General features: G+C 44.8%; 1 protein-coding gene across 2 annotated transcripts in view; it reads right to left on the bottom strand.

Moving 5' to 3' along the window:
• Positions 1 to 23559, bottom strand: part of COL5A1 (collagen type V alpha 1 chain) — a 249877-nt gene that overhangs the window by 85136 nt on the left and 141182 nt on the right. For both annotated transcript variants that reach the window (XM_034752172.1, XM_034752171.1), the window contains exons 12-19: positions 18474 to 18548; positions 16034 to 16126; positions 9123 to 9179; positions 8591 to 8644; positions 7101 to 7154; positions 6070 to 6123; positions 3468 to 3521; positions 1703 to 1756 (exon numbers count right to left, since the gene is read on the bottom strand). In XM_034752172.1, the coding sequence (XP_034608063.1) occupies positions 1703 to 1756; positions 3468 to 3521; positions 6070 to 6123; positions 7101 to 7154; positions 8591 to 8644; positions 9123 to 9179; positions 16034 to 16126; positions 18474 to 18548 (495 nt within the window). The remainder of the gene's footprint in view (positions 1 to 1702; positions 1757 to 3467; positions 3522 to 6069; positions 6124 to 7100; positions 7155 to 8590; positions 8645 to 9122; positions 9180 to 16033; positions 16127 to 18473; positions 18549 to 23559) is intronic.

The raw sequence follows: 23559 nt of genomic DNA, 5'->3' as shown, positions 1-23559 counted from the left end.
AAAAGAGAGAGAGAAAGTCAGCTACATTTCAGTCACATCGTAGGTGTCTCACCCTTGTTAAATAATAATCACATAGAAAACCAACTTCCCTGGAGTAATAAAATGGTAGCCGTGCATAAGAAAGTTCTCATAAGCCTGGAGACTAATATCATGCGTGCAGAGTTTACTGAAGATTAGAAATCCTATAAGGATGTTTCATAATTCATGTCTGTTTATAAAGATGGATTTTGTTAACAGATGAGATATTGTAGGAACACTTCAAGGCTTGTGGGTCAATAAGCAGCAGATTTAGTAACTAACTGAACGGAGGAACCAATACAAAAAAGCGAACATGGCAATTAAAGTTACCCATATTAACCTGTTGGCTCCTTAGATTAGAGAAATTTAAAGATGGGGTGATTTTTACGTCATCTACTCCATCACCTACTAATGCACCATTGTTCCCTATAGAATATTCTTCATTGCTTTGTCCGGTTCATTTTTAAATTATTCAAACAATGGGGCTCCCTCCAGTTGACCTGGGAGACTATTTCACAATCTGATGGATATCACGCTTAGGAAATCAATATTGATATTCATCTTAAATCCTCTGTTAATAAAATACATCCCATTATTCCACGTCAGACTCTATGTGCGTCATATTCCCTTCCCAAACAATTCCTCTTCCCTCTTGAGATTTAAGACTGATCACATACTCAGAGAGAGTTACTGTATCTCCTTACATATTGTTCAGCTGATGGACAATAATAATACTTAGGTCTTTTCAACTCCAAAGCACTTTATGCTTAACTAATTAATCCTCACAAGCTATCAATGAGATAGGTAGGTGTCATGCCTGTTTTAGAGAGGAAACAAACAAGTGACTTGTCTAAGGCTAACATGAACCATTCCAGAGGTGGGATGAGAAACCATTTTAATGTTTAATCCCCAGCAGAGTCTGGAACTCCTGTCCCTGAGACCTTGTTGCATTTTACTAGCGCTTATTGAAGAAGGGTGAGTAGGTAAGTGTATTTCACAAAGAAAAAAATCATTCTTGGGGTTTTTTTTGTGAAAAATTTAAAAAAAAATATTTTGGAAAACATTTTTCAGTTTTTATTTTTATCCCTTCTCTCTCCCTTCCTCCCCAATATTACATCCCCTTTTCTTTTCCTTCTTTTCCCTCTTTTTATTTTACCACCAAAAAAGGGAGATAAAAGGAAAAATGCAAGCAAAAGGGGGGAAAAAACTCAACATTGTTCAGGTTTTCATTACTAGTAAAATGAAATGGGAAACACTGAAAAATCCAAACATTTCCAGAAAAATCTTCATTTGGGTGGGGTGGGGGGGAGGGAGAGACATCAAAATGGGTTTCAATGAAAAATTTCAACCAGTTCTACATTTTCCCTTCACCGTGAACCCCATTCAGTGCCATTGCTTAGTGCCATTTGGAATTGACCAGTTAAAACAAGTGCCAAACAGAGAGCATGATCAGAACTACTGTAATGTAGGCTGAGTTGTGAGTAAATGTATTAATGTTGCGTGGATGCAGAATTCCAGTCTACCCCAAGACCTACTTTTAAAGATGATCAGCATTTTGCATTAAATAACATGCCAGCACTGGCTTGCTCTTTGTTTTCATTACATGTCTGATATCACGCCTGCTTCTGGTTTACAGGGCTTGGTTCTGAATTCAAAAGGAAGCGGCATTCAGGGATAAACTTACCCTCTCCCCGTCATCTCCGGGTGCGCCTGGTGGACCTGATGGGCCTGGATCACCCTAGGAATGTAAGATTAGAATCAGCCACTTCAGGAAATCCCCAGAGAAGCCAAGCCAATTCTCTTCTCCCTCATGATGTAAAGCAGGTGTGAGGGAAAGCAGCGTCAGGCCCCACCACTTTGTTCCCCCATCTTCGTGGGACCAGGTGCTCAGTTTTCCCCCCCATCGCCTAGTACCCTCAAAAACCCGTTAGAATTATGGCCACTACTCATAGAATTATGGCCATATAGGACACTATTTATTGTGTGCACACATGTGATCCATCAGGCAGAGAGGAGCATCCTCAATCAACATCCGTGGTCCCCTTTTGCCACGGAACAGTGAGAGATCGTGTCCCACACTTGTCTCTCCAGTCCCACACTTCTTGCTGAGATAGTTGTGCTTCTTCTCAAGCTCCTGTCTTCCCAGTCCATGTAGGGGAGATCATAGGGCTTCAGGAATGGAGGAGCAGATTGTGTATGACAAGTATGTGGCGGGTACGGGGAGGAAGAAATGTCACCATAGCCTATGGAAACCATCAGGAACTGGGTTGTATTATGGGTATGCAAAGGTGGGGGCCACTTGGTCATAGCCAGAAGAGCGCTGGATGGTGCCCTGCATGTGACACTTCACAAAACCTAGGGCCAGCCCTATCCTCCATGATCAGTTTCACTAATAATGACCAGGCCTCCTGAGCTGCCCCTCCCTGATGTGAAACTGGCAAGAAGGAAACCATCCCTGTGCAAAGAACAGCTGCCTGTTCCCCCACCAAACAGGGAGATCGTGTTATCTGAACATCCCTGTAACTTGAATTAACTTGGGATTTATTGGGGGATACCAAGATCCTGTTGGGTGTATGGGAAATGCCTTGTGGCTGACACAAGGGCTAGAGCTTAATCTCAGGGTCCTTTCTACAGTATAACAGCAGTCTCAGAACTCACAGGGTTTGCTTCACTGGACTAGCACAATCCATCACAAACCTTCCCCATGACGTCTCACAATGGGGACGAAAACCAACCAGTGTGTCTAAGGTACACACAGCAGCTTCTTTGAGAACAGGGACCTTGACTTTGCTGCATAGTTACCATTCCAACCCAAACACATTACAGCATTTTCTAGCTGGTTAAACATTGCCCTTATGTGCTACCTTTCCACCCCAACATAGCATGTAATCGCCATGTAATCTCCTCCACCACTAAAAACACTCCCCCCTTGCTTTATAAAGTAATAGTTACATTCTTGGGGCGGGGGGGAGGGGTTGCTTGCCAAAATAGTTGGCTTCTTGCTTAATTACAAAGCACACAGACGAATCCCATTTTTTTGGTTGCGTTCCCATCAACGGCACCATAAAAGCAGGTTTTGTTTCTTGCTTCTTTTCTACTTTTCTGGGGTTTGTTACCTCCTCCAAAAAGTCTGCTGTTTTTTTTCCCCTCCCATGTGTCTTCAGAAGCTTTCAATGGCTTCCTGCCATGTGGACACTGTGGTTGAATGTGTTTTTATGACATGTCCTGTGCACTCCTACAGAGATCTGTAATCCTCTTACAACGGCCAGCCCATGATGTCTCCCTCTCAGTTCTAACCACACTCCATGCAACTCCCAACAGCCTCAGAACACCGTATCGCTCCCCACACACACACACCCCGGTCCATTTGGGAGCTCAATAACCCTTTCTAATGTTCCATGGCCATTTTTTAAGATTGTCGCCAGGATGCTGTGGAAATGAGAACTTACCCTGTGCCCCTTCTCACCAGGCAAACCAGCCAACCCATCAAAACCTCGGTCACCCTACAAGAAAAGACAAGGTTAGTCCAGATTTCTGTTCACTGTTGTACCTCTTTCCACTTTGATCAGTCTCTGGGCCAAGGAGGGATCAGTTTTATCCACAGGCATTGGACAGTGTTTCAGCTTCTTATCACAGCTCCAAGAACGTCAGAATTAGAGATGAGAACATTCCATGATGTCATCTTACCCATCTCGCCGACTACTGCCATTGTCCATGTAATGATTTTTTCAGCTTATCTTTGTTTCTCAGGCAATGTGGCTTCCACCAATTTCTCTGGGACAGTATTCTACTGCCAAACCCATCCCCTTTTTGGAAAGTTTTTGAGATATTCAGTCTACATTTTCACTGTCTAAATTTCATGCCTTTATTAATCATAGCCCCCTGGTAGCAACCTAAATACACCTCTACCCTGATATAATGCTGTCCTCGGGAGCCAAAATATCTTACTGTGTTATAGGTGAAACCGTGTTATATCAAACTTGCTTTGATCCACCGGAGCGCACAGCCTCCCCCTCCTCTCTGGAGCGCTGCTTTACCGCGTTATATCCAAATTCATGTTATATCAGGTCGCGTTATATCGGGGTAGTGGTGTACCAACTTTCCCATGTCCATCAGCACCTCTTCAAATTCAATCTCTAAGCCCCCTCAGAAAACATCCCACCTTTCTGGCCAAAGCTTTCCCTGTAATCCTGCTAGGGACTCAAGTGGAAAAAAGAAATGAAACAGGAAATGGAGTTAATAAAATTAGGATCAAAGACAAGAAAGTTTATGGCCTAAGAAGGAAAACAGACAGATCTTAAATCTGATGACTTCACTTTGGAGTTTAAGTGGATGTTCCTTTCAATAAAGTGACTGAGGTTTCTGGTCTTACTTGAGAACCAAGAGGAAAGAAAATGCACATCATAAAACTCCTGTCCATCTATTATTCAGCACCCTGGGCAGCCTCTGCCTGCAGAGGTCCATCACATGAAGCTGGTGGGATTTATCCTGTGCAAGCAGAGCCTGTTGGAGGATCTCTCACAGCAGCACTTATCCATTGATATTTTAATTCATAGGAAGAAGTCATGTGTAGGACTAAAGTTGGGAATTGCACCTCTGAGCTAAAACAGAGACGTTCCCATGGATCAGTTCAGCAGAGACTTGGCTATGCTGGACCTAGCCCCTGGGGTCTGCAAAGCAGAGTGCATAAGTAACCAGTCACCTCACCAAAGAAAATCACTAGTGGGCATCACACTCTATGGCTTAGTCATCTGTAACCGTAATGTACTCTATAGTGCACCATGCACGCAGCAGCTGACCCCTTGCAACCCACCTTCTTGCTCACAACCTGCTAGATAAATAAAAGCGGGGAGGAAGGAGGGCCTTACGCTTAAAGAGCAACAATAAACTGCCTGGGCGTCCTTGGGCAAATCACGCCAGGATCAGAATTTGAGAGGAAAACAAAAAGGGGGTACTGATTTTGGGTGCTTCCATCTACGATGCTGGACTTGGCACACCTCACCCATAAAATAGGTTTTGTTATCCCCGTGTAAGTGCTGAAGTTACTTGTCCCCGGCCACATAGTAAACTAACAAAGTTGGGAATCCAGAAATCCTGTCTCCCGTTCTGCTCTGCCAGCCACTAAACACACGCTCATGCTAATTTAACTTATAATGGAATTATAGTTGCACACCTCTCCTCCTGTTCTCCATCCTGCTACTTTATAAGTAGGAGTAGTCTGTAATGCCAGAGCAATTTAAAGGATAAATCCACTCGGCAAGCAATCGAAGCTGCCTACACAAGATACATGAGCCGTAACAAGATGGCTTTTTTTTTGGTCAAGTTCTAGAGTGCCCCTTGAAGTCCATCAACAATAGAATTAGTCACCATCTCGGCTACTATTCATTATTCTGTTTTTCACGTCGCCCTGGCATTCACTCCTCTGAGGGCAGTCAACTCGTTAACTTACTGGATAAATGGTTTGCAGACTCGTTCCCTGTATCAAGAAACTCCCATCTATTCCAGTTTTAAGTATCTACATAATGAACTACTTAACACTTCTAATATACGATTCCTTGGGCAAACTTTCTCTGCATTCAGTTTGGTGGAACAGCTCCTTTCTTGCTTGATAATAGCACAAGATGACAGGGAAGTAAGGGATTTCATCTCAAATATGACATTAAAATTCCACCACACACTTTGTAAGTTTCCTTACCCAGTTAATGGGTGTTTTTCTGTAGTTCGATTTCATGACGTTTTCAATGGCTCATTGTATGTTTTTCATAATTGGGATTCCAAAGTCTTTGCTCTTCGACCACACACACAAAGGGAGCATATTTCTTACTCAAAGGAATTTTTTGGTTTAACAAACCTTGTACCAAAAATCTCTCATTATTTTTGTCTGACCGTGGTGACTCATTTCCACCTCTAATGTTTCTAGCCCATGATTATACAGACACTGCCGGACTTTTCCCTTCCTAGTGGACCGAATTCCTTCTGTCTAGGGTCCATTTGGTTTGTGTTTGCGAGAGCAGAAGTGAATACAAAGAGTATATAAATATGTAAAGCTACCTTTGGTCCTGTCTGCCCTGGCATTCCCCGGGCACCATCGCTGCCAGCACGTCCCTGAAAGAGAGGAAAGGCAAGTCAAGTACAAAAGCTGAGCAAGACCACAGGGACATCTGCTCTTTGGCTTGTGGCTGAATGAAGTGTTATTTAAGTCAGAACCCACTGGCAATGGGACCGTTTCCCTGGTGGGGAGAAAATGACCGTCTGTTTTTGTGGCAGCAGCAGCCCTATCTTTGCCTGGCTCTCTAACGAAGGGTACAATATAAAATGGTAGGGACCCTGGATGCCGGGACATGGCCATTGATTTAAAAGAGAAGACATGAATAAAATATCAACCAGCACATTGCAAGATATGTTAATTATGGTGTTCACAGAGCATAATGAGTTAAAAAACTTATTAGTAACCCAGGAGTGGGACATGCAGAATAGTTTGTTAATTCTCCCACCAGCAAGCAGAGCTGATGCTCTAGCATGCAGAAGCAACATGTCGTTTAAGCTCAACCTCTTAACGTGCACCCACGGAGATGTGTGCACAGGGTAGGAGTACAACGTATGCTATCTTCTGTATGTATCCCGTGGGTCTGATCCTCCGCTCACACTAATGAGAATCCGGAGTAAGCCAGTGATTCCAATGGAGTTACAGCAAAAGCGGTGTGAGAGGATCAGGCCCAATGCATGCATGCAGGTATATTTTGGACGACTGAGGAGCAACCGTACAGGAGAAGATGGGAAGTGTGGAATAGAATGGGAAATGGCCCTCACCCCATCATCCCTCTCTTTAGGCCTTAAGGCTGTTAGGCCTCTCCATTATATCAGTTTAGAGGTACTGGGAGGCCTCCCTGTTACAGATATCTGCCATGCGCAGAAGCCCACGTAGACTGGCCCATGGGTGGGTCTGTGACATAGGGCAGCTAGTCACCCGCAATGTATCACCTTCTCAGGGACACTCTCATTGCCCCCTCTCCCTCAGCAGTTGCTTGGCAGCAGCAGGAAGCCGATTTCAAATATGTCAGAGAGTTTCTGAGTGCACCTACCCTGCGGCCTGGTTTTCCTGATGGGCCTGGGGGGCCTTGAGTGCCTCGTGGACCCTGCAATAGGTTGAAGAGAGTGGGGGAAAAAAACAAAGCAGATGATGATACACCGTATGCATGTTCTCCAGAGGACAAGATCAAGACATGCCCACTCTAGCCAGGCCCGTCCGGTGCAGCTAAAAGAACGGTTAAGTCCTATCTTGCCATATCTTTTCAACTGGGCAGATTTACAAAGATATTTAGGTGCCTAGAGATGCAGATAGGTACCCAGTGGGATTTTCAAAAATGCCAAAGTGAATTAGGTGCCTACCTCCCATTGAAAGTCCATTGAAGTTTGTCACCTTATCTACTTAAGTGGTATATAAAGCCCTACCGGCATGGTTAGGTGCCTAAACCCCTTTGTAAATCTGGCCCAAAGTAAGCAAATGTATAAAGGCAGATCCATTCATTCCTCAGGTGACTCAGTGGAGATAAAAGAACAAGGGTGGAAACCAGAGAAGGAGAGGAGTAATGTACCAGCTAAGACAATGCCACTAGCAAAGGTCACAGGGATCACAGAACATATGACATTAACCTCACTGGACGGAGTCCTCTGTACATCAAATACAGGCGAGGTCCATTGGGCAGGGGATGAGGACAAGAAACTCCCACTGTGTGGATTGATTAAGATTTCCCTTTGGGGACACACCAATCATAGGAACCGTTTCACACTTGTTGCTGACTCCATGTTCTGGAGGCAAATCCTTCAGTCCTACTCGGGCTTTGCACTGTAAAGAACGGGAGTTTTGCCTGAGCAGGAGCTACGAACTAACTAGGGGCCTTCAGGATTTCTATACTGGAACTACTGCCTGCGTTATGAAGGTGGGACCTCCAAGAATCCTGTTGCATCTTGTATTCAGTGTTTGCCCAGGCTGTGTGGATAGACTGATTCCAGTGGAAGCACTGTTAGCGATGAAGATAAAATCACGAGGTTTAGGCTGATACAGGTTTAGAGGTGCTGGTAGGCAGAATAGACAAGAGCACTATTTGCCTCCCTTCTTACCCGGGTGGAGCAGCATGGCATGCTGAGAGCATGATTCTCCATCCACACCACTGAACCTGGTCAGCCCATCCCGGAATCTTACAGGACTTAAACAGGGAGCAAAATACTCTATGTACTGAATGGTAGGTTTGCCTGGGAAAAGATTAAGAAGGAAGTAAGGGCTTTCAGGATTTGATTTCCTGAATCGTCAGTACTGGCATGCCCTCCAGAAGGCAGGCAATGTGGAATATTCCACTGTCTCAGGATCTCTGAGCTCTGTATTTGGATATTCAAATGCTCACTTAGGTGCAGAACGTATTTTCATATCTGTCCAATTTTATTCGCCCTTTAGAAAGCCTGAGTTCTTCCTCCACATGGGCCACTACAAAAGCCCTGGTTACAGGCTTAGTAGCTTTAGACAAGATCTCACCACCACCCCCTTTTGAAAATTAAATGATTTTCTCATACGCACCTGAGGCCCCAGGTCTCCTGGTTCACCTTTTAGTCCTCCGCTGCCTGGGGGTCCCTACAGATGCACAATACAGTTAGGTTAAGCTTTGCCATGGGCAAGACTTGAACGATGTCAAGAAGGACCCATTAACCCCTGGGACCACGAGAGTAGACTGGGAACCCACGCATTAGAATAACAGCTGCTCCAGCAATTAGAGCCTGGGTGCTGAAACAAGCACTTTTCCAGGAGTGCGTGGCCATGTTTGGTGCGCTGCCTCTCTTTGCCACGAGGTTTCATTCACAGAAGATGACAGGGATGTTAGTGGACGTGGGGGAGCCCAGGGAAGCTGTGACAAGATGGTTTGCATCCAAATCCCTACACAGGGGCATGGGACAATGAGCAGAGGCCAGAAAGCAGGTGCATAAATGTGTGTGTCAGCAAAATGAAGGCCCTCTGACAATCAGGGCACTAATAATATCAGAGATCCAATTCCAAGGCAGTGCCCTGGTGTCAGCTTTGCCTTCTTGTCCCCAGTGTTTGGCTACTTACTTACCACGGGGCCTGGTCTTCCAGTAAGACCCATAGGGCCAGCAGGTCCTCTCAACGCCAACTGCAACAGAAAGAGAAAATCATCCAGTTTCCTCTACAGCCTACTGCCAGACACAACCAGAGCCAGCACGACCCACACCTTGTGCTGTCACCAGCAAAGGCGCTACACCACTGGGACCAGAAATCTTGCACAGTGGGCCAAAATCACTAGTGGCAGATGCTGGTGCAACATCATTAAAGCTAATGGGCTTTGGCCCAGTGTGCATAAAACAAACCATGTGTCCAATGCATGCAAAGAGGCCCAAATTCATCCCTGATTCAACTTCCTTGACTTCAATGCAGTTAGACCAGGAATGAAGGTGCCCCAGACAGCCTAGTACAGATATGGAGTGTTCTCTCTCCCTACATGCTCCCATTAAATAGAATGTACAAGGTTTCCAGCTTATGTGTACGTATAACCATTTTTGGAGATGATGTATGTTTACTCGGCAGTACAGGGAGTGTACCTTCTGTAGGGAAGATTCTCTTGTGTAGAAACTATAACCTGTCTTGATAGATAAATGTGTACATACACGCATGAACACTAAAGGCCTGTTCCTGAGCTGATGTTTGACCTCCGTGGAGCTATGTTGATTTACACCAAATGAGGATCTGGCTCTATGGGTCTGAGTCTCCCCTCACTTACACCGGTGTATAACCAACAGAGAGATTAATAAGGCTCTCTCTCTATAAAGGTGCTGAAGAGACACTGTAAACTGTATATCCCTCCCCCTAGGGATAGTTCAGTGGTTTGAGCATTGGCCTGCTAAACCCAGGGTTGTGAGTTCAATCCTTAGGGGGCCACTTAGGGATCTGGAGCAAAATCAGTACTTCGTCCTGCTAGTGAAGGCAGGGGGCTGGACTCAATGACCTTTCAAGGTCCGTTCTAGGAGATAGGATATCTCCATTAATCTTTTTTTTAGACTACAGGAGTATAGTCTTCCTCATACTTTCGTTATCCATATCATAGAATCATAGAACTGGAAGGGACCTCGAGAGGTCACCTAGTCCAGTCCCCTGCATTTGTGGCAGAACTAAGTATTATCTAGACCGTTCCTGACAGGTGTTTGTCTAACCTGCTCTTAAAAATTTCCAATTATGGAGATTCCACAACCTCCCTAGGCAATTTATTCCAGTGATTAACCACCCTGACAGTTGGGAAGTTTTTCCTAATGTTCAACCTAAACCGCCCTTGCTGCAATTTAAGCCCATTGCTTCTTGTCCTATCCTCAGAGGTTAAGACAACCAATTCTTCTCCCTCCTCCATGTAACAACCTTTTATGTACTTGAAAACTCTTATGTCCCCTCTCAGTCTTCTCTTCTGCAGACTAAACATACCCAATTTTTTCAATCTTCCCTCACAGGTCATGTTTTCTAGACCTTTTATCATTTTTGTTGCTCTTCTCTGGACTCTCTCCAATTTGTCCACATCCTTCCTGAAATGTGGTACCCAGAACTGGACACAATACTCCAGTTGAGGCCTAATCAGTGTGGAGTAGAATGGAAGAATTATTTCTTATGTCTTGCTTACAACACTCCTGCTAATACATCCCAGAAGGAAGTTCATTTTTTTTGCAACACTGTTGACTTATATTTAGCTTGTGATCCACTATGACCCCCAGATCCCTTTCCGCAGTACTCCTTCCTAGGCAGTCATTTCCCATTTTGTATGTGTGCAACTGATTGTTCCTTCCTAAATGGAGTACTTTGCATTTGTCCTTGTTGAATTTCATCCTATTTACTTCAGACCATTTCTCCAGTTTGTCCAGATCATTTTGAATTTTAATCCTATGCTCCAAAGCACTCGCAACCCTTCCCAGCTTGGTATCGTCCGCAAACTTTATAAGTGTACTCTGTATGCCATTATCTAAATCATTGATAAAGCTATTTAATAGAACCAGACCCAGAACTGATCCCTGAGGGACCCCACTTGTTATGCCCTTCCAGCATGACTGTGAACCACTGATAACTACTCTCTGGGAACGGTTTTCCAACCAGTTTTGCACCCACCTTATAGTAGCTCCATCTAGGTTGCATTTTCCTAGTTTGTTTATGAGAAGGTCATGCGAGACAGTATCAAAAACTTTGCTAAAAGTCAAGATATATCACTCCTACCACTTCCCCCCATCCACAAGGCTTGTTACTCTATAAAAGAAAGCTATCAGGTTGGTTTGACACGCTTTGTTTTTGACAAATCCATGCTGACTGTTAATTATCACTTTATTATTTTCTAGATGTTTGCATACTGATTGCTTAATTATTTGCTCCATTATCTTTCCGGGTACAGAAGTTAAGTTGACTGGTCTGTAATTCCCCAGGTTGTCCATATTTCACTTTTTATAGATTGGCACTATATTTGCCCTTTTCTAGTCCTCTGGAATCTCTCCCGTCTTCCATGACTTTTCAAAGATAATCACTAATGGCTCAGATATCTCCTCAGTCAGCTCCCTGAGTATTTTAGGGTGCATTTCATCAGGCCCTGGTGACTTGAAGACATCTAATTTGTCCAAGTAATGTTTAACTTGCTCTTTCCCTATTTTAGCCTCTTCTGATCCTACCTCATTTTCACTGGCATTCACTATGTTCGACGTCCAATCACCACCAACCTTCTTGGTGAAAACCGAAACAAAGAAGTCATTGAGCACCTCTGCCATTTCCACATTTTCTGATATTATTTTTACCCCTCCACTGAGTAATGGGCCTATCCTGACAGTTCCATTTACAGATTTTTTGCTATTTAATATTCCCATAAATAGAACCGCAATTCAACTTCAATTTTTTTTTTAAACCCAGTCATTAAAAAGCCAGATAGCCAGCACCAAGTCAATAATTTTCATGGCAGGTAATGGGACTGTCCACACTTTATAACACCACTTGGACAATTTGTTCCATTGCAGTAATTCGATACTTTAAAAGACTGCTAATTATGTCTGTGCTCCAGTAATTAAAATCTCCCCGTGCCTGCACTTGTAATGAAATAAATATTACACAAATGTTAGATTATTTATAACTTATATTTTTTTACCACTGCCCAATAAAAATGAGCTGCTCTGAAATACTGCCAGCTGGGACAACATTTGGCCTCTTTACCAAGAATCAAATTTCAGGGGAATATATCACTTTAATAATGTAATTAACCAAAAACAAGAGAAGAAAAATCTACCCACCTCAGGATTCCCTTTCCTCTCTCAGCCTCCCCAAAACCCTTTCAGCCTTCACCACAGAAGACTTTGATCTCAATTTTCTTATTAATGATCCCAGTTCAAATGGCAAGGTCTGTACACAGGGTTCAGCTGGTCAGGGTACAGCTGTTTTTTTCCCCCCTTGTGGAAAATTTTAAACTTTTCATTGAAAAAACATAAACCCATAAACTGTGTGCTTGTCTCCTCCCCCTCCCCCCCGCTCTCCTATTTTCACCAACTGATAACTGAAAAAGTTTGGCTAAAAACTGAATGAAAAAAAAAATCAGTTGGGGAATTTATGGTTTTTCAAAGAACTGTTGAAATATTCCCCGGGGAGAGGGGGAAATGTCCTTTTTCAATTTTTGTTTTTTTGTCAAAAAGAAAAAAAAAATCAAAAGTTTCACAGAAAAGCAGACACTTTCCACAAAAAAATTAATTTAGTCAAAAAGCCCATTTCCCATCAAAACAAGTTTTAACTAAAAGTTTTTAAACTAGCCCTAACACTGGCACTAAGTAGGCATTTGTTAGAAACATGATCCTCCAACGTGTCTCCGAAAGGAAATTGTAGGGATGGGGAAACAGGTCAGTTTGTAGTACTATGCCCTTCTCTGGAGTCATAGCCCCGTATTCTACCTACATGCAAATAAAACGGGACTGATTGTAAATCTGAGACTGAATGGGAGCCCCAAACCCCCCACCTACACCTGTCTCTTCGTTAGGAGTCATAAAAGAAGAAAGGGAAATCTGCCACCCTGTTAGATGGACATTTTTATGGACCTGATTTCATTAACTCATGTAATATCTTTCTTTTGGGCCTTTGCAGCAAGCATGCCCCATGCCTGTAGCTAAAGGGAGCGTTGACAGCTTAGCAGTAACACAAGGGCGGTACCTAATTTTCATGCACAGGGCTGGATTCTGATCTGGGTTCCATGCAGGCACAAGGGACCAAGAACCTCCTTTTTAATCCCGTGCCTAAACTACCTGGCTCTTGGGTCCAGCTGTGTGGAAACAAGCAGAGCTGTGCACTCACTTAATCCCTGCCTAGAGCAGGGAGGAGTGAGAAACGAGCGAAAACCTGGGTTCCATACCCGGTGCTCAATGGCTGGAGCTGACCAGCCAGTGCAGGTGCTGATAATTTGCAGCCGGAACTAGGCCAGCACTAAGGCTGTGTCTACACTACGAGCTAGGAGCGTGAGTCATATACATACCCACAGTAGCTCAATGAGCGTGAGTATAAACAGAAGTGTGACTGCAGCCGCACGGGTAGCGGCAACGGAGGCACGGCTGAGATGTGCCAAGTATATACCCACTGGTTTCAGGCTAAGTCATGCCTCCACTGTGGCTCCCTGTGCTGCTGTGGCCACAATTGTATTTACACTCACGCTAGTTTGATGAGGGCTAGCGCAGTAGGTGTACAAGAGCTGGGGAATCTCATCCCTATCTTGTAGCTAAATTACTACCTCCCACTACCTACCACTGGCGTGGTAGATACACTGGAGGGTAGGGATCGGATACAGAGGGACCTAGACAAATTAGAGGATTGGGCCAAAAAAAACCTGATGAGGTTCAACAAGGACAAGTGCAGAGTCCTGCACTTAGGACGGAAGAATCCAATGCACTGCTACAGACTAGGGACCGAGTGGCTAGGTTGCAGTTCTGCAGAAAAGGACCTAGGGGTCACAGTGGACGAGAAGCTGGATATGAGTCAACAGTGTGCTCTTGTTGCCAAGAAGGCTAACGGCATTTTGGGCTGTATAAGTAGGGGCATTGCCAGCAGATCGAGGAACGTGATCGTTCCCCTTTATTCGACATTGGTGAGGCCTCATCTGGAGTACTGTGTCCAGTTTTGGGCCCCACCCTACAAGAAGGATGTGGAAAAATTGGAAAGAGTCCAGTGGAGGGCAACAAAAATGATTACGGGTCTGGAGCACATGACTTATGAGAAGAGGCTGAGGGAACTGGGATTGTTTAGTCTCCAGAAGAGAAGAATGAGGGGGGATTTGATAGCTGCTTTCAACTACCTTAAGGGGGGTTCCAAAGAGGATGGAGCTCGGCTGTTCTCAGTGGTGGCAGATGACAGAACAAGGAGCAATGGTTTCAAGTTGCAGTGGGGAGGTCTAGGTTGGATATTAGGAAACATTATTTCACTACGAGGGTGGTGAAGCACTGGAATGGGTTCCCTAGGGAGGTGGTGGAATCTCCTTCCTTGGAGGTTTTTAAGGCCTGGCTTGACAAAGCCCTGGCTGGGATGATTTAGTTGGGAATCGGTCCTGCTTTGAGCAGAGGGTTGGACTAGATGACCTCCTGTGGTCCCTTCCAACCCTGATATTCTATGATTCTCCCAGGAGGAGGAGGAAGCAGGGAAGGGATTGTGCCTCAGAGGGGTGTCCCTGAGCACACTACCTCCTTGAAGTACTCCTGAGTGGGTGTAGTTTACACGCCAGCCTTTGTTCATGGCTGTGTCTAAAGTCACAATCTAGTCCCTATTTATGGAGAATCTCTCACATTCTTAAATGGATTTCCTTGTACCATAATGCATCTAGCGGGTTTTCACTTGACACAGGCAAATGACAGTTTTCTCTCACACAAACGCTCGTGGAAAGTGAATTTCAGCATTGTATTTGCTGGAACCAAAGTTTTCATTTGAACATGTGAATATTTGAGCCTTAAGGGCTTGCATGTTCATCCAATCAGGGAGCGGATATAATATTGCGGGACACGTGACCAATCAGAGGTAACCAACACAGCTCGAATAATAAACCCGGATAGGGAAGTTTTTACAGTCAATCCACAGGATTCAATATATATATAAAAAAATATTTGCAAGGATCATAGAATCATAGAATCATAGAATATCAGAGTTGGAAGGGACCTCAAGAGGTCATCTAGTCCAACCCCCTGCTCAAAGCAGGACCAATTCCCAGCTAAATCATCCCAGCCAGGGCTTTGTCAAGCCGGGCCTTAAAAACATCCAAGGAAGGAGACTCCACCACCTCCCTAGGTAACGCATTCCAGTGTTTCACCACCCTCCTAGTGAAATAGTTTTTCCTGATATCCAACCTGGACCTCCCCCACTGCAACTTGAGACCATTGCTCCTTGTTCTGTCATCTGCCACCACTGAGAACAGCCGAGCTCCATCCTCTTTGGAACCCCCCTTCAGGTAGTTGAAGGCTGCTATCAAATCCCCCCTCATTCTTCTCTTCTGGAGACTAAACAATCCCAGTTCTCTTAGCCTCTCTTAGTACTCATCACATACTTTCCAATGAATACATTGAAAGAAAGTGTGATCTGCAGGCTGACATTCATGGAGCTGAGAAACAACTTACATCTGTGACATTCATTTATTTATTGAGAGTGATATACTCAAAAAATAAAAACATATAAAACTTTTGCGGGGGGGTTTTGAGCACAAAGAACCAAGTCTTGTAAACAGCAGAACTCCACTGAAGCCCACAGGTCTATGCCTATTTACATCAGCAGAGGATTTGGTCCAAAAGGTGTGGGGGCATTTTGAACCATAGTTTTGGGTTTGACCCATTTCTAGCAGTTATTGATAGGCCAAAGGATGCTAAGATGGCTATCACATAGAGGTCACATTACCATGCCAGGTACAAAATCACAACCAAGGTTGAGACACATCACCTGGGTGCATTTCTTCCAGCGGCACCAGAGAAAAGAGACAGCCCCACTTACCCTGGCCTGTTGCAGTATGGCTTGAGCTTGGGATTCCTGTGCTGAAACGAGAGGTCCTTTTGAGCCACCATCTCCTCCCCCAGTAAAGCGGAACTGTAAGGAGCAAGATGCAAGATGCATGTGACTGTGCTGCTGTCTATTCCCTCTCTCCCTCGCCTGACTTTCTATTCAGCCTCGCTGGATTGGCGAGCTCAGCTCAGTCACTGTCCTACTGGTCTCTGATGAACTTACTAACTGCCACACTTGTCTAGCACTCTCTCTCAGAGCCCTGTGACATTTGCTTCTGATGGGAAAACCAGACAGGTGATCCATCTTATTTATGGTACAAGCCACGTTCTTCCCAGTTAAGCACCTGCAAAGTAAATCATTGAGGCTCAAAACAATCCATGGATAAAAATGCATGAGATCATGATATATGCTTTAAAACCTTAAGGATTCATCATCAGCTCAAAACTTTAAAGCCAGAACATTCATAGGCCTGATGCTCTCCTCCCAGCTGCTCTTGGCCAGGAAAACCCTGCAGATGTGATTGCATGAGGATGGGAACGAATCACTTGGCTTTAGTTTCCAGTTTACTAGAGTACATAGCCTACCTTTCTAGCACAAGGCCTATAGGTTTGTGCTTGTGTGTTTTAAAAGCTATTCCTGAGTTACTAGCTCCCCATGCCAGGACACCTGACATTTGCTTGGAAATAGGACACAGTCCAAACAGGTAAAAATTTGAGCTTGGATTAGTCCAATCTGCAGCAGCCTAGGAGGCAATAACAGCACCGGGGCAGCGGTATGCAGGCAGAAACGCCCATTCCTGGATGCATTCGCGGCGCTCTGCAGCTTTGCGTGGTGCTTTCCCTCTGAGGAATCTCAGAGCGCTTTCCAAACACTAAGTAAAAACTTTGCTACAGTGAGGGGGCAGGATGCATGGTTTTTATATCTATTTTATGGCAGGGAGAAAGGCAGTGGCCCAGATTTTGTCCAGTGCTGAGGTATGCTTCAAGGAGTAGAATTCAGCCCATAGTTTATAAAGTGTTTTGGGATCCTTTGGCATGGAAAGCACTCGAAAATGTAAGCTGTTGATATTGGACAGGCCTTCTGTTGGGCCATTATTTTCCTGAACTTCAGGAGGACTAAGGCTCTTCCCACTTCTGACATCTCTGAACCTACGTTCTTGTAGCAATACCCTGTTACTGGCTTAATTACCAATGTCTTTAGAGCATTCCAAGAGTGAAACTGCAGACTGTAGGTCCTAGTTGGTAATGCTGCTTCACCTGGGTTTCACCTCGGCCTGTTGCATAGCGAGAGGCAATGAAACCAAGTTCCAACATGAACTTGGCCAACTGAACCAAACCCCACAATTTACGGGCCCAGGGTTGATTACTTTATGGGCCAGAAGAGGTATTGTAATGGCCAACTAGGCATTGTAACAATGTTGTGCAGTTGGCCGTAGCAGCACTAGGCTCCCTGCCAGTAACCTACACATGCATTACCCTCCCATTTGGAACCTCTACAAGTGCACAGTGGTTTTTATTTAAGACTCTTCTCTTAGTACCCAACTGCTTATTTTCCAGCCGCTAGGCTCCTTTGGGTTCTGTCGCATCAAAGCAGAGACAAAATACACTCATCATCATTCCTTTGGTGTCCTGGGACCGAGAGGGCTGACTCAATGCTTGCTCGACTGGCATCTAGAAAGAATAGTGCCACGATCTTCGAAAGTGACTAGTTCATTTCGTCGCCTACAATGTTGGATGTCCAATTTGAGACCCCTTTAAATGGCCCTGAATTTCAGCACTGTCACAAATTTCAGACGGGTGTTCAGCACTTTCTGAAAATTGAGCCCACTTTAGATGTCTCAAGTTGGGTCCAGCAGAATTGAAGCGCTTGAAATCATGGGTCAACTTAGCAATTTTTAGCCGACTTACCCCTTTCTTTTCCCATATGAAGAGCTCACAGCATTTTACAAAAGGTGGGTGATAATTTACATAAGAGCGGCCATACTGAGTCAGACCAATGGTCCACCTAGCCCAGTATCCTGTCTTCCGACAGTGGCCAGAGGCTTCTAGGGAAATGAACAGAACAGGGCAGTTATCAAGTGATCCATCCCCTGTTGTCCAGACCCAGCATCTGGCAGTCAGAGGTTTAGGGACTCCCATAGCATGGAGTTGCATCCCTGACCATCTTGGCTAATAGCCATTGATGGACCTATCTTCCATGAACTTATCTGAATCTTTTTTGAACCCAGTTATAGTTTTGGCATTCAGAACGTGCCCTGGCAAGGAGTTCCACAGGTTGTGTGTTGGGTCTCTATTCCACAAAAGGGGAAAGAGAGTCACAATGAGGTGAAGTAACTCTCCCAAGGACAGATAGGGTGTCAGTAGCAAAGTGCAGGACTCCTGATCTCCAATCTTCAATATTAACCATGCCCTTTTGTTACAATTGTACTTACAGGCAGCATGAGCATTGTCCCTGGTGGTCCTGGTAACCCATCTGCTCCTGGAAGACCTGGCCGGCCAGGAGGTCCCTACAAAGGGGAGAAATAAAGAGAAATCACTCAAGCATGTATGTATATATTATTTAATTCAATCTTCCCCATAGGTTGCTGTAGCTGGAAGGGCCTTTGCTTCTCGTTAGCCTTGGCAAAGCCAAGTACACTCAGATATATACACATTTTGATGGTATCCAGATCGATGGTAAGGCTGGCGGCATAGAGATGTTTACAGCGGCCTGTAGTGTGTTGCTTAAACACATATGGTATTTCTTAGTACTTCCATCCCCCTGCTCCCTTCCCTCCATAGTTTCAAGTCGGCCATGAGCAATTTTCAGATGAACAATAAAAGCCTTTGCAATGTTCCAGATCAATGATATCAATGTTTAGTTGAGTATATTAAGCCCTATTAAAACCGTATATAAAACCTGGTGTAAAATATAACTCAGAACAGTGAAGCAGAAATGCATCGAAATGTATTTATTCTTCCACATGTTTAATCGCCTGGTTCATTTCTTTCTTTTCATTGTTTTTTGGTGGGTTTTTTTTGTCCTACCAAAATATTTCCATCTGCCTTGGGCCAAACAATCAGCTGGTGTAAATCAGCAACGCTCCACTGACTTACATGAGTTGAGTACCTTGATCTCACTCCATAGGAACAACCTACGCATTAAACATTCTACAGATGAAATTCTAAACAACAGCATAGATCCAACTTTCCTAAAACAGTCTCCAGATTATTTGCACTCACAATTCTGTGCCTGCAAAAAGGTCCAAATTTTCACAGACATCCAGCAATACAGCATGCAAATGAGGACGACATCTAACTACTCAAGGTGCATGCATAATTCCAATTTTCCCATTAGCATGCAAAGCTGTGGGCGTTGTAGACTTGATCCCGTCCTATGAAGTCAATAGGAGTCTTGCCATTCATTTCAATGATGGCAGGAGTGGGCCCTATCTGAGGAACATTTCTAGTTTCAGGTGTAATCCACCATCTTCCTGCAGCTACTTAATAAGGTCCCATATTAATTTTATATTTCCCCTCTTCTTAAATGAAAGCTGCAGAAATCCCCCTTGGGAAGTTCTCTGGAGCAGGATAGGTGAGCTGCACCAGCCATTCTGAGCCCTTAAAAATATGGTCTCTCTGAGTACGTGCAAAGAGTTGGGGTTTTTTTTTGCGCCTGTCTGATTTTGCATGTGATGGATGATATTGTCTGTGTAGGCTCTTCGCCCCAGGAGGTGCTGAAGAATCTGAATTTTTGAATGGATATACAAGAAACACAGACTGGAGTCTTGCTCATTCTAATTCTCAAATCAGTGATCTGCAAACACAGTCACCCTCACCCCAGGCAAACACCAAAACTATGACACCAGCACCCTGGCACAAATGAGTCGCCTTTCTTGTGATGAATTGTACTGGAGTGCCTAGAGATCAGGTGCTGTGGATACAGTCTCTGCTACAAAGAGCTTACTATGTAAACAGACAAGACAAAGGGAGGCCAGCTTTTTAGAGGTATTTAGGCACCTAGCTCCCATTGATTTTCAATCAGACTTAGGCTCCTACCTGGCCTAAGTCACTTTTGAAAACGAGACTTCGGGTATGTCTACACGACAATAAAAGACCCACGGCATGACTGTGGCAGGTCTACGTTAGCGGACTCGGGTTCGTGAGACGCAGGCTGCGGGGTTGTAAAACTTCAGTGTAGACATTCGAGGAAGAAGAGTCTCAGAGCCCAGGCTCCAGCCCACACCCAAACGTCCACGCGGCTATTTTGTAGCCCCGCCTCCTGAGCTCCAAGTGCCGGAGTCAGCTGACACGAGCTCTCAGTCTCAGTGCCCTGGGTTTTGTTTATCCAAGTGTAGACGTACCCTGAGGCTCCGAAGTCAGTTAGGTGCTTTGACAAATATATCCTAAGTGATTTGCCCAAGGTCACTAGTGAGTCTGTGGCAGAACTGGGAACTGAACCCAGGTGTCCTGATCTTAGTTCTGTGCCTTAAGCACCAGGCTACCCTGCCTCCTTACATGCTCTATGTACTTTATCTATTTTTGTATTAGAATACACTTCTCCCTCCCTCCCTTTTCACATTCTCTCTGCATTGTGTGGGGTTTTTTTTAAACTCTGTTCACTCTTGTTTCCTTGGATTTTTTCCCCTCTCTCTCCCGTGCTCTCTCTCCCTTTCTCAAAAGGGCACCCAATACCATGCCAGTCCAATTTTCAAGCCCATGATTAGTGAGTCCACAATTAGGGAAAACAACACTGCCCCACCCTCCCCTGGACTACACATACATCAGCTAGACTATTTAGATACGTGATGCCCCATAATTAGAGGCACTGGAGAACATTACAGATGAAGAATCCAGGGTTCGCGTCACCCTCCAACTGACCCAGAATAATAACACAGCTTGAAAACCTGCAGTAAACAGCCACTACAGGCAGTGATTTATCAGCAGAAAACACAAGCAGTCCCCTCAGCGGCTGGAGGCAGGCTGCATATCAAATCCACCTATCCATTTTTCAAGACTAGCTCGGGATGTTACTTCCACTTTGTTTACTTAGCCACTTCGACACAGGAGTCCCTGACTCAGCTGATGAGGAGTTGATAGGTAAACAGTCCCATCTGTTGGATTAAAAGCACAATAAATAATGTAGGCCAAACTCATCTTATATAATAAACTCTTTCTCCCCACCTCGCCCCCACGGTCCTGATGTATGATTGATCAGCTCTGGGTTTGTTTATCGCTCTTCGTGTATTCTGTGTTGATCAAATGTTTTTACACAAGCATGTTCATCGGGGGGAGGGGGGTTTATTTTCAAAATGCCTCAAATTTAAATTCAGTTCAGTTTTCCAAAGGCCTTTGAGTAACTTTAAAAGAAAACTGTTGCACGTCAGTGTATATTGGGGTGGCTCCAATGAAGTCAATGCTACTATATCGATTTACAACAGCTAAGGAGTGCTGCAAAGTGTCACACTGCTTGCAAATGTTAATGCAATACGGACACTGGTCAGGATTTTAGCCCAATTTTTTTGACCTCCAAAGTTGGTCCAGAAATCTCAAAGGATTAGGAAAGCCTTTCAACTGGTATTTCAGCACTTCTTAAGCAGGTGCCACCTGAAACCTAGAAGGAGAAGAGCACCCAAGACCTTCCGACAAACATTTCAGAACCATGACAAAGGTCTGAAACCCAGAAGCTGTGCCTGCGAAGCCAATGGAAGTTTTAGCATTGGCCTCAATGCTACCCTAAAAGAGGTGCATGGGGGTACAGACTCAGGGCCAGATCCTCAGCTGATGTAAATCAGGGTAGCTCCACCTACTTCAATGGAACTTGGGGACAGTACGATCGCTGTGGATTTGGCCTATTGTTCTATTTCGTTCTCTATTGCCTGGCACAGTATGTAAAAGGATAGAAGCATCCGGGGTGTTATCCAACTAATTAACATGTTCTCAAAGGAGAAAGACAAAAGAAAACGGCTGTGCATTTGCCTCGCAAGGAGCAGAGCGATCTGGAGAAATCCATGGCGCTCTCCGGAGGCAGGGATCATGATACGTTTCTCTGCTGAACGGCGGGAAGGATGTTTTCCGGAGCTGGTGTTTGTATTCTCTTCGTGAACGCTCTGGAATTCAGTTCGGATGGCCTGTGACACTCAATAAATCGCTGCCGTCCCCCTGCCGTTTGGCTACATTCATTCACTCGGCATGTTGTTCTTTAATCATCCACTTGTAAAGACACAATGACAGAAAGAAACTGTTCGCACCTTAGGGCTGAGCGCTCGGGAAACACACACAGTTCTGAGAAACAAAGGAATCTGCCGAGAGAGGCGTGATCAATGCCGGGCATAAAATCAGGGGAAGGACTGTCTATCAGCCTGAACAAAGCTTCTGAACACGTCTAACCTCGTGGGTGCCAAGAGACGGCTGTTCTTCCTTGTGCAGAGTCCAAGGCAGACTGCTGCAATGTCCCCGTGGTGGTAAGAACACCAGATCTTCCTGATGACAGGTTAATTTATATCTTGGATATGTGGAAGAGCCCTTCCTTGCTCCATTGGCTAAAGTCACATTGTCCAAAGGAGCTCCCTTTCTCCATCAGCTCATTCCAGTTCACAGTTTCTTGGGAACATGGGGATATACTTGGAGCCATCTCCCAAATGCCTCGTCTCCTTAAATCCTTCCTTAAGCCTTCTTAAGGTGATTTCCTCACTGGTTGTCCCACGGTTCCCTCCCGCAGCTGGAGCTCCCCGTGGTTTGGGGCAGTGTGACTGGCGGAGCTGCTCTGTAGTGCTTCCTTCAGAGCCATGTGTAGTACTGCAGCCATTTCACTCTCCCTCCCTCCACCCCGCTTAGTCTACAAGGTTTGGCCTCCAGCTTGGGGCAGGGCAGTCTGTGCCGTAAGCTTGGTGCCAGTCTCTGAACACTCAAGTAAGAAAACAGCAACTCTTAAAGAAAGAGGAAAAGAACCCTTCAAATACAATCACTCTGTTGCGGCACTTAGGGTAAAGCCCTGACGAGGGTCCACGTCCTGGGTGAGCCCTGAGGAACCATTCCCCTGTCCTGCTCTGCGTCTGAATAAAAGCAGGCAAGTCTTCTTAACTGGCTTGCTGGTTGTTGATTGGTCATTTTCCCTCCTGGTCCTTCTAGGCCTCTGGAGGACTGTCTTGATTGTCACCTAGTCTGCATGGATTTTCCTTGGACGGGGAGTGTCAGGCCACAGATGCCTCCAGCAGAGGGCAGAGAAAGCCTGATAGACCTCGTCACAGGCAGGCAATACAGTGCTAAATGAGCAAACCAGAACGACGAATAAAGTAATACCAATATACTAGACAGCACTGTTGGCTTATGTTGATATAGCTGAGTATCATTGGCGCATTAGTTTGATGTACTTGGCCGGTCTCAACAATCTTTCCGTTTTCACGTGTGTCTTATGCTACATCTCTAAAGTTCCACACATGAGTTGTATACAAGAATAATAATGCTAATAATAGACGAATTAAAGATGATCTGGTCTAACGTGTGGAGAGGATTCAATACATTTCTAGTTGCCTGGCT

Source organism: Trachemys scripta, chromosome 17 (genome assembly GCF_013100865.1).
Source record: "Trachemys scripta elegans isolate TJP31775 chromosome 17, CAS_Tse_1.0, whole genome shotgun sequence".
Taxonomy (NCBI): domain Eukaryota; kingdom Metazoa; phylum Chordata; order Testudines; family Emydidae; genus Trachemys; species Trachemys scripta.
Note: the sequence above shows the minus strand (reverse complement) of the source record. Positions and strands in the feature narration are given on the sequence as shown.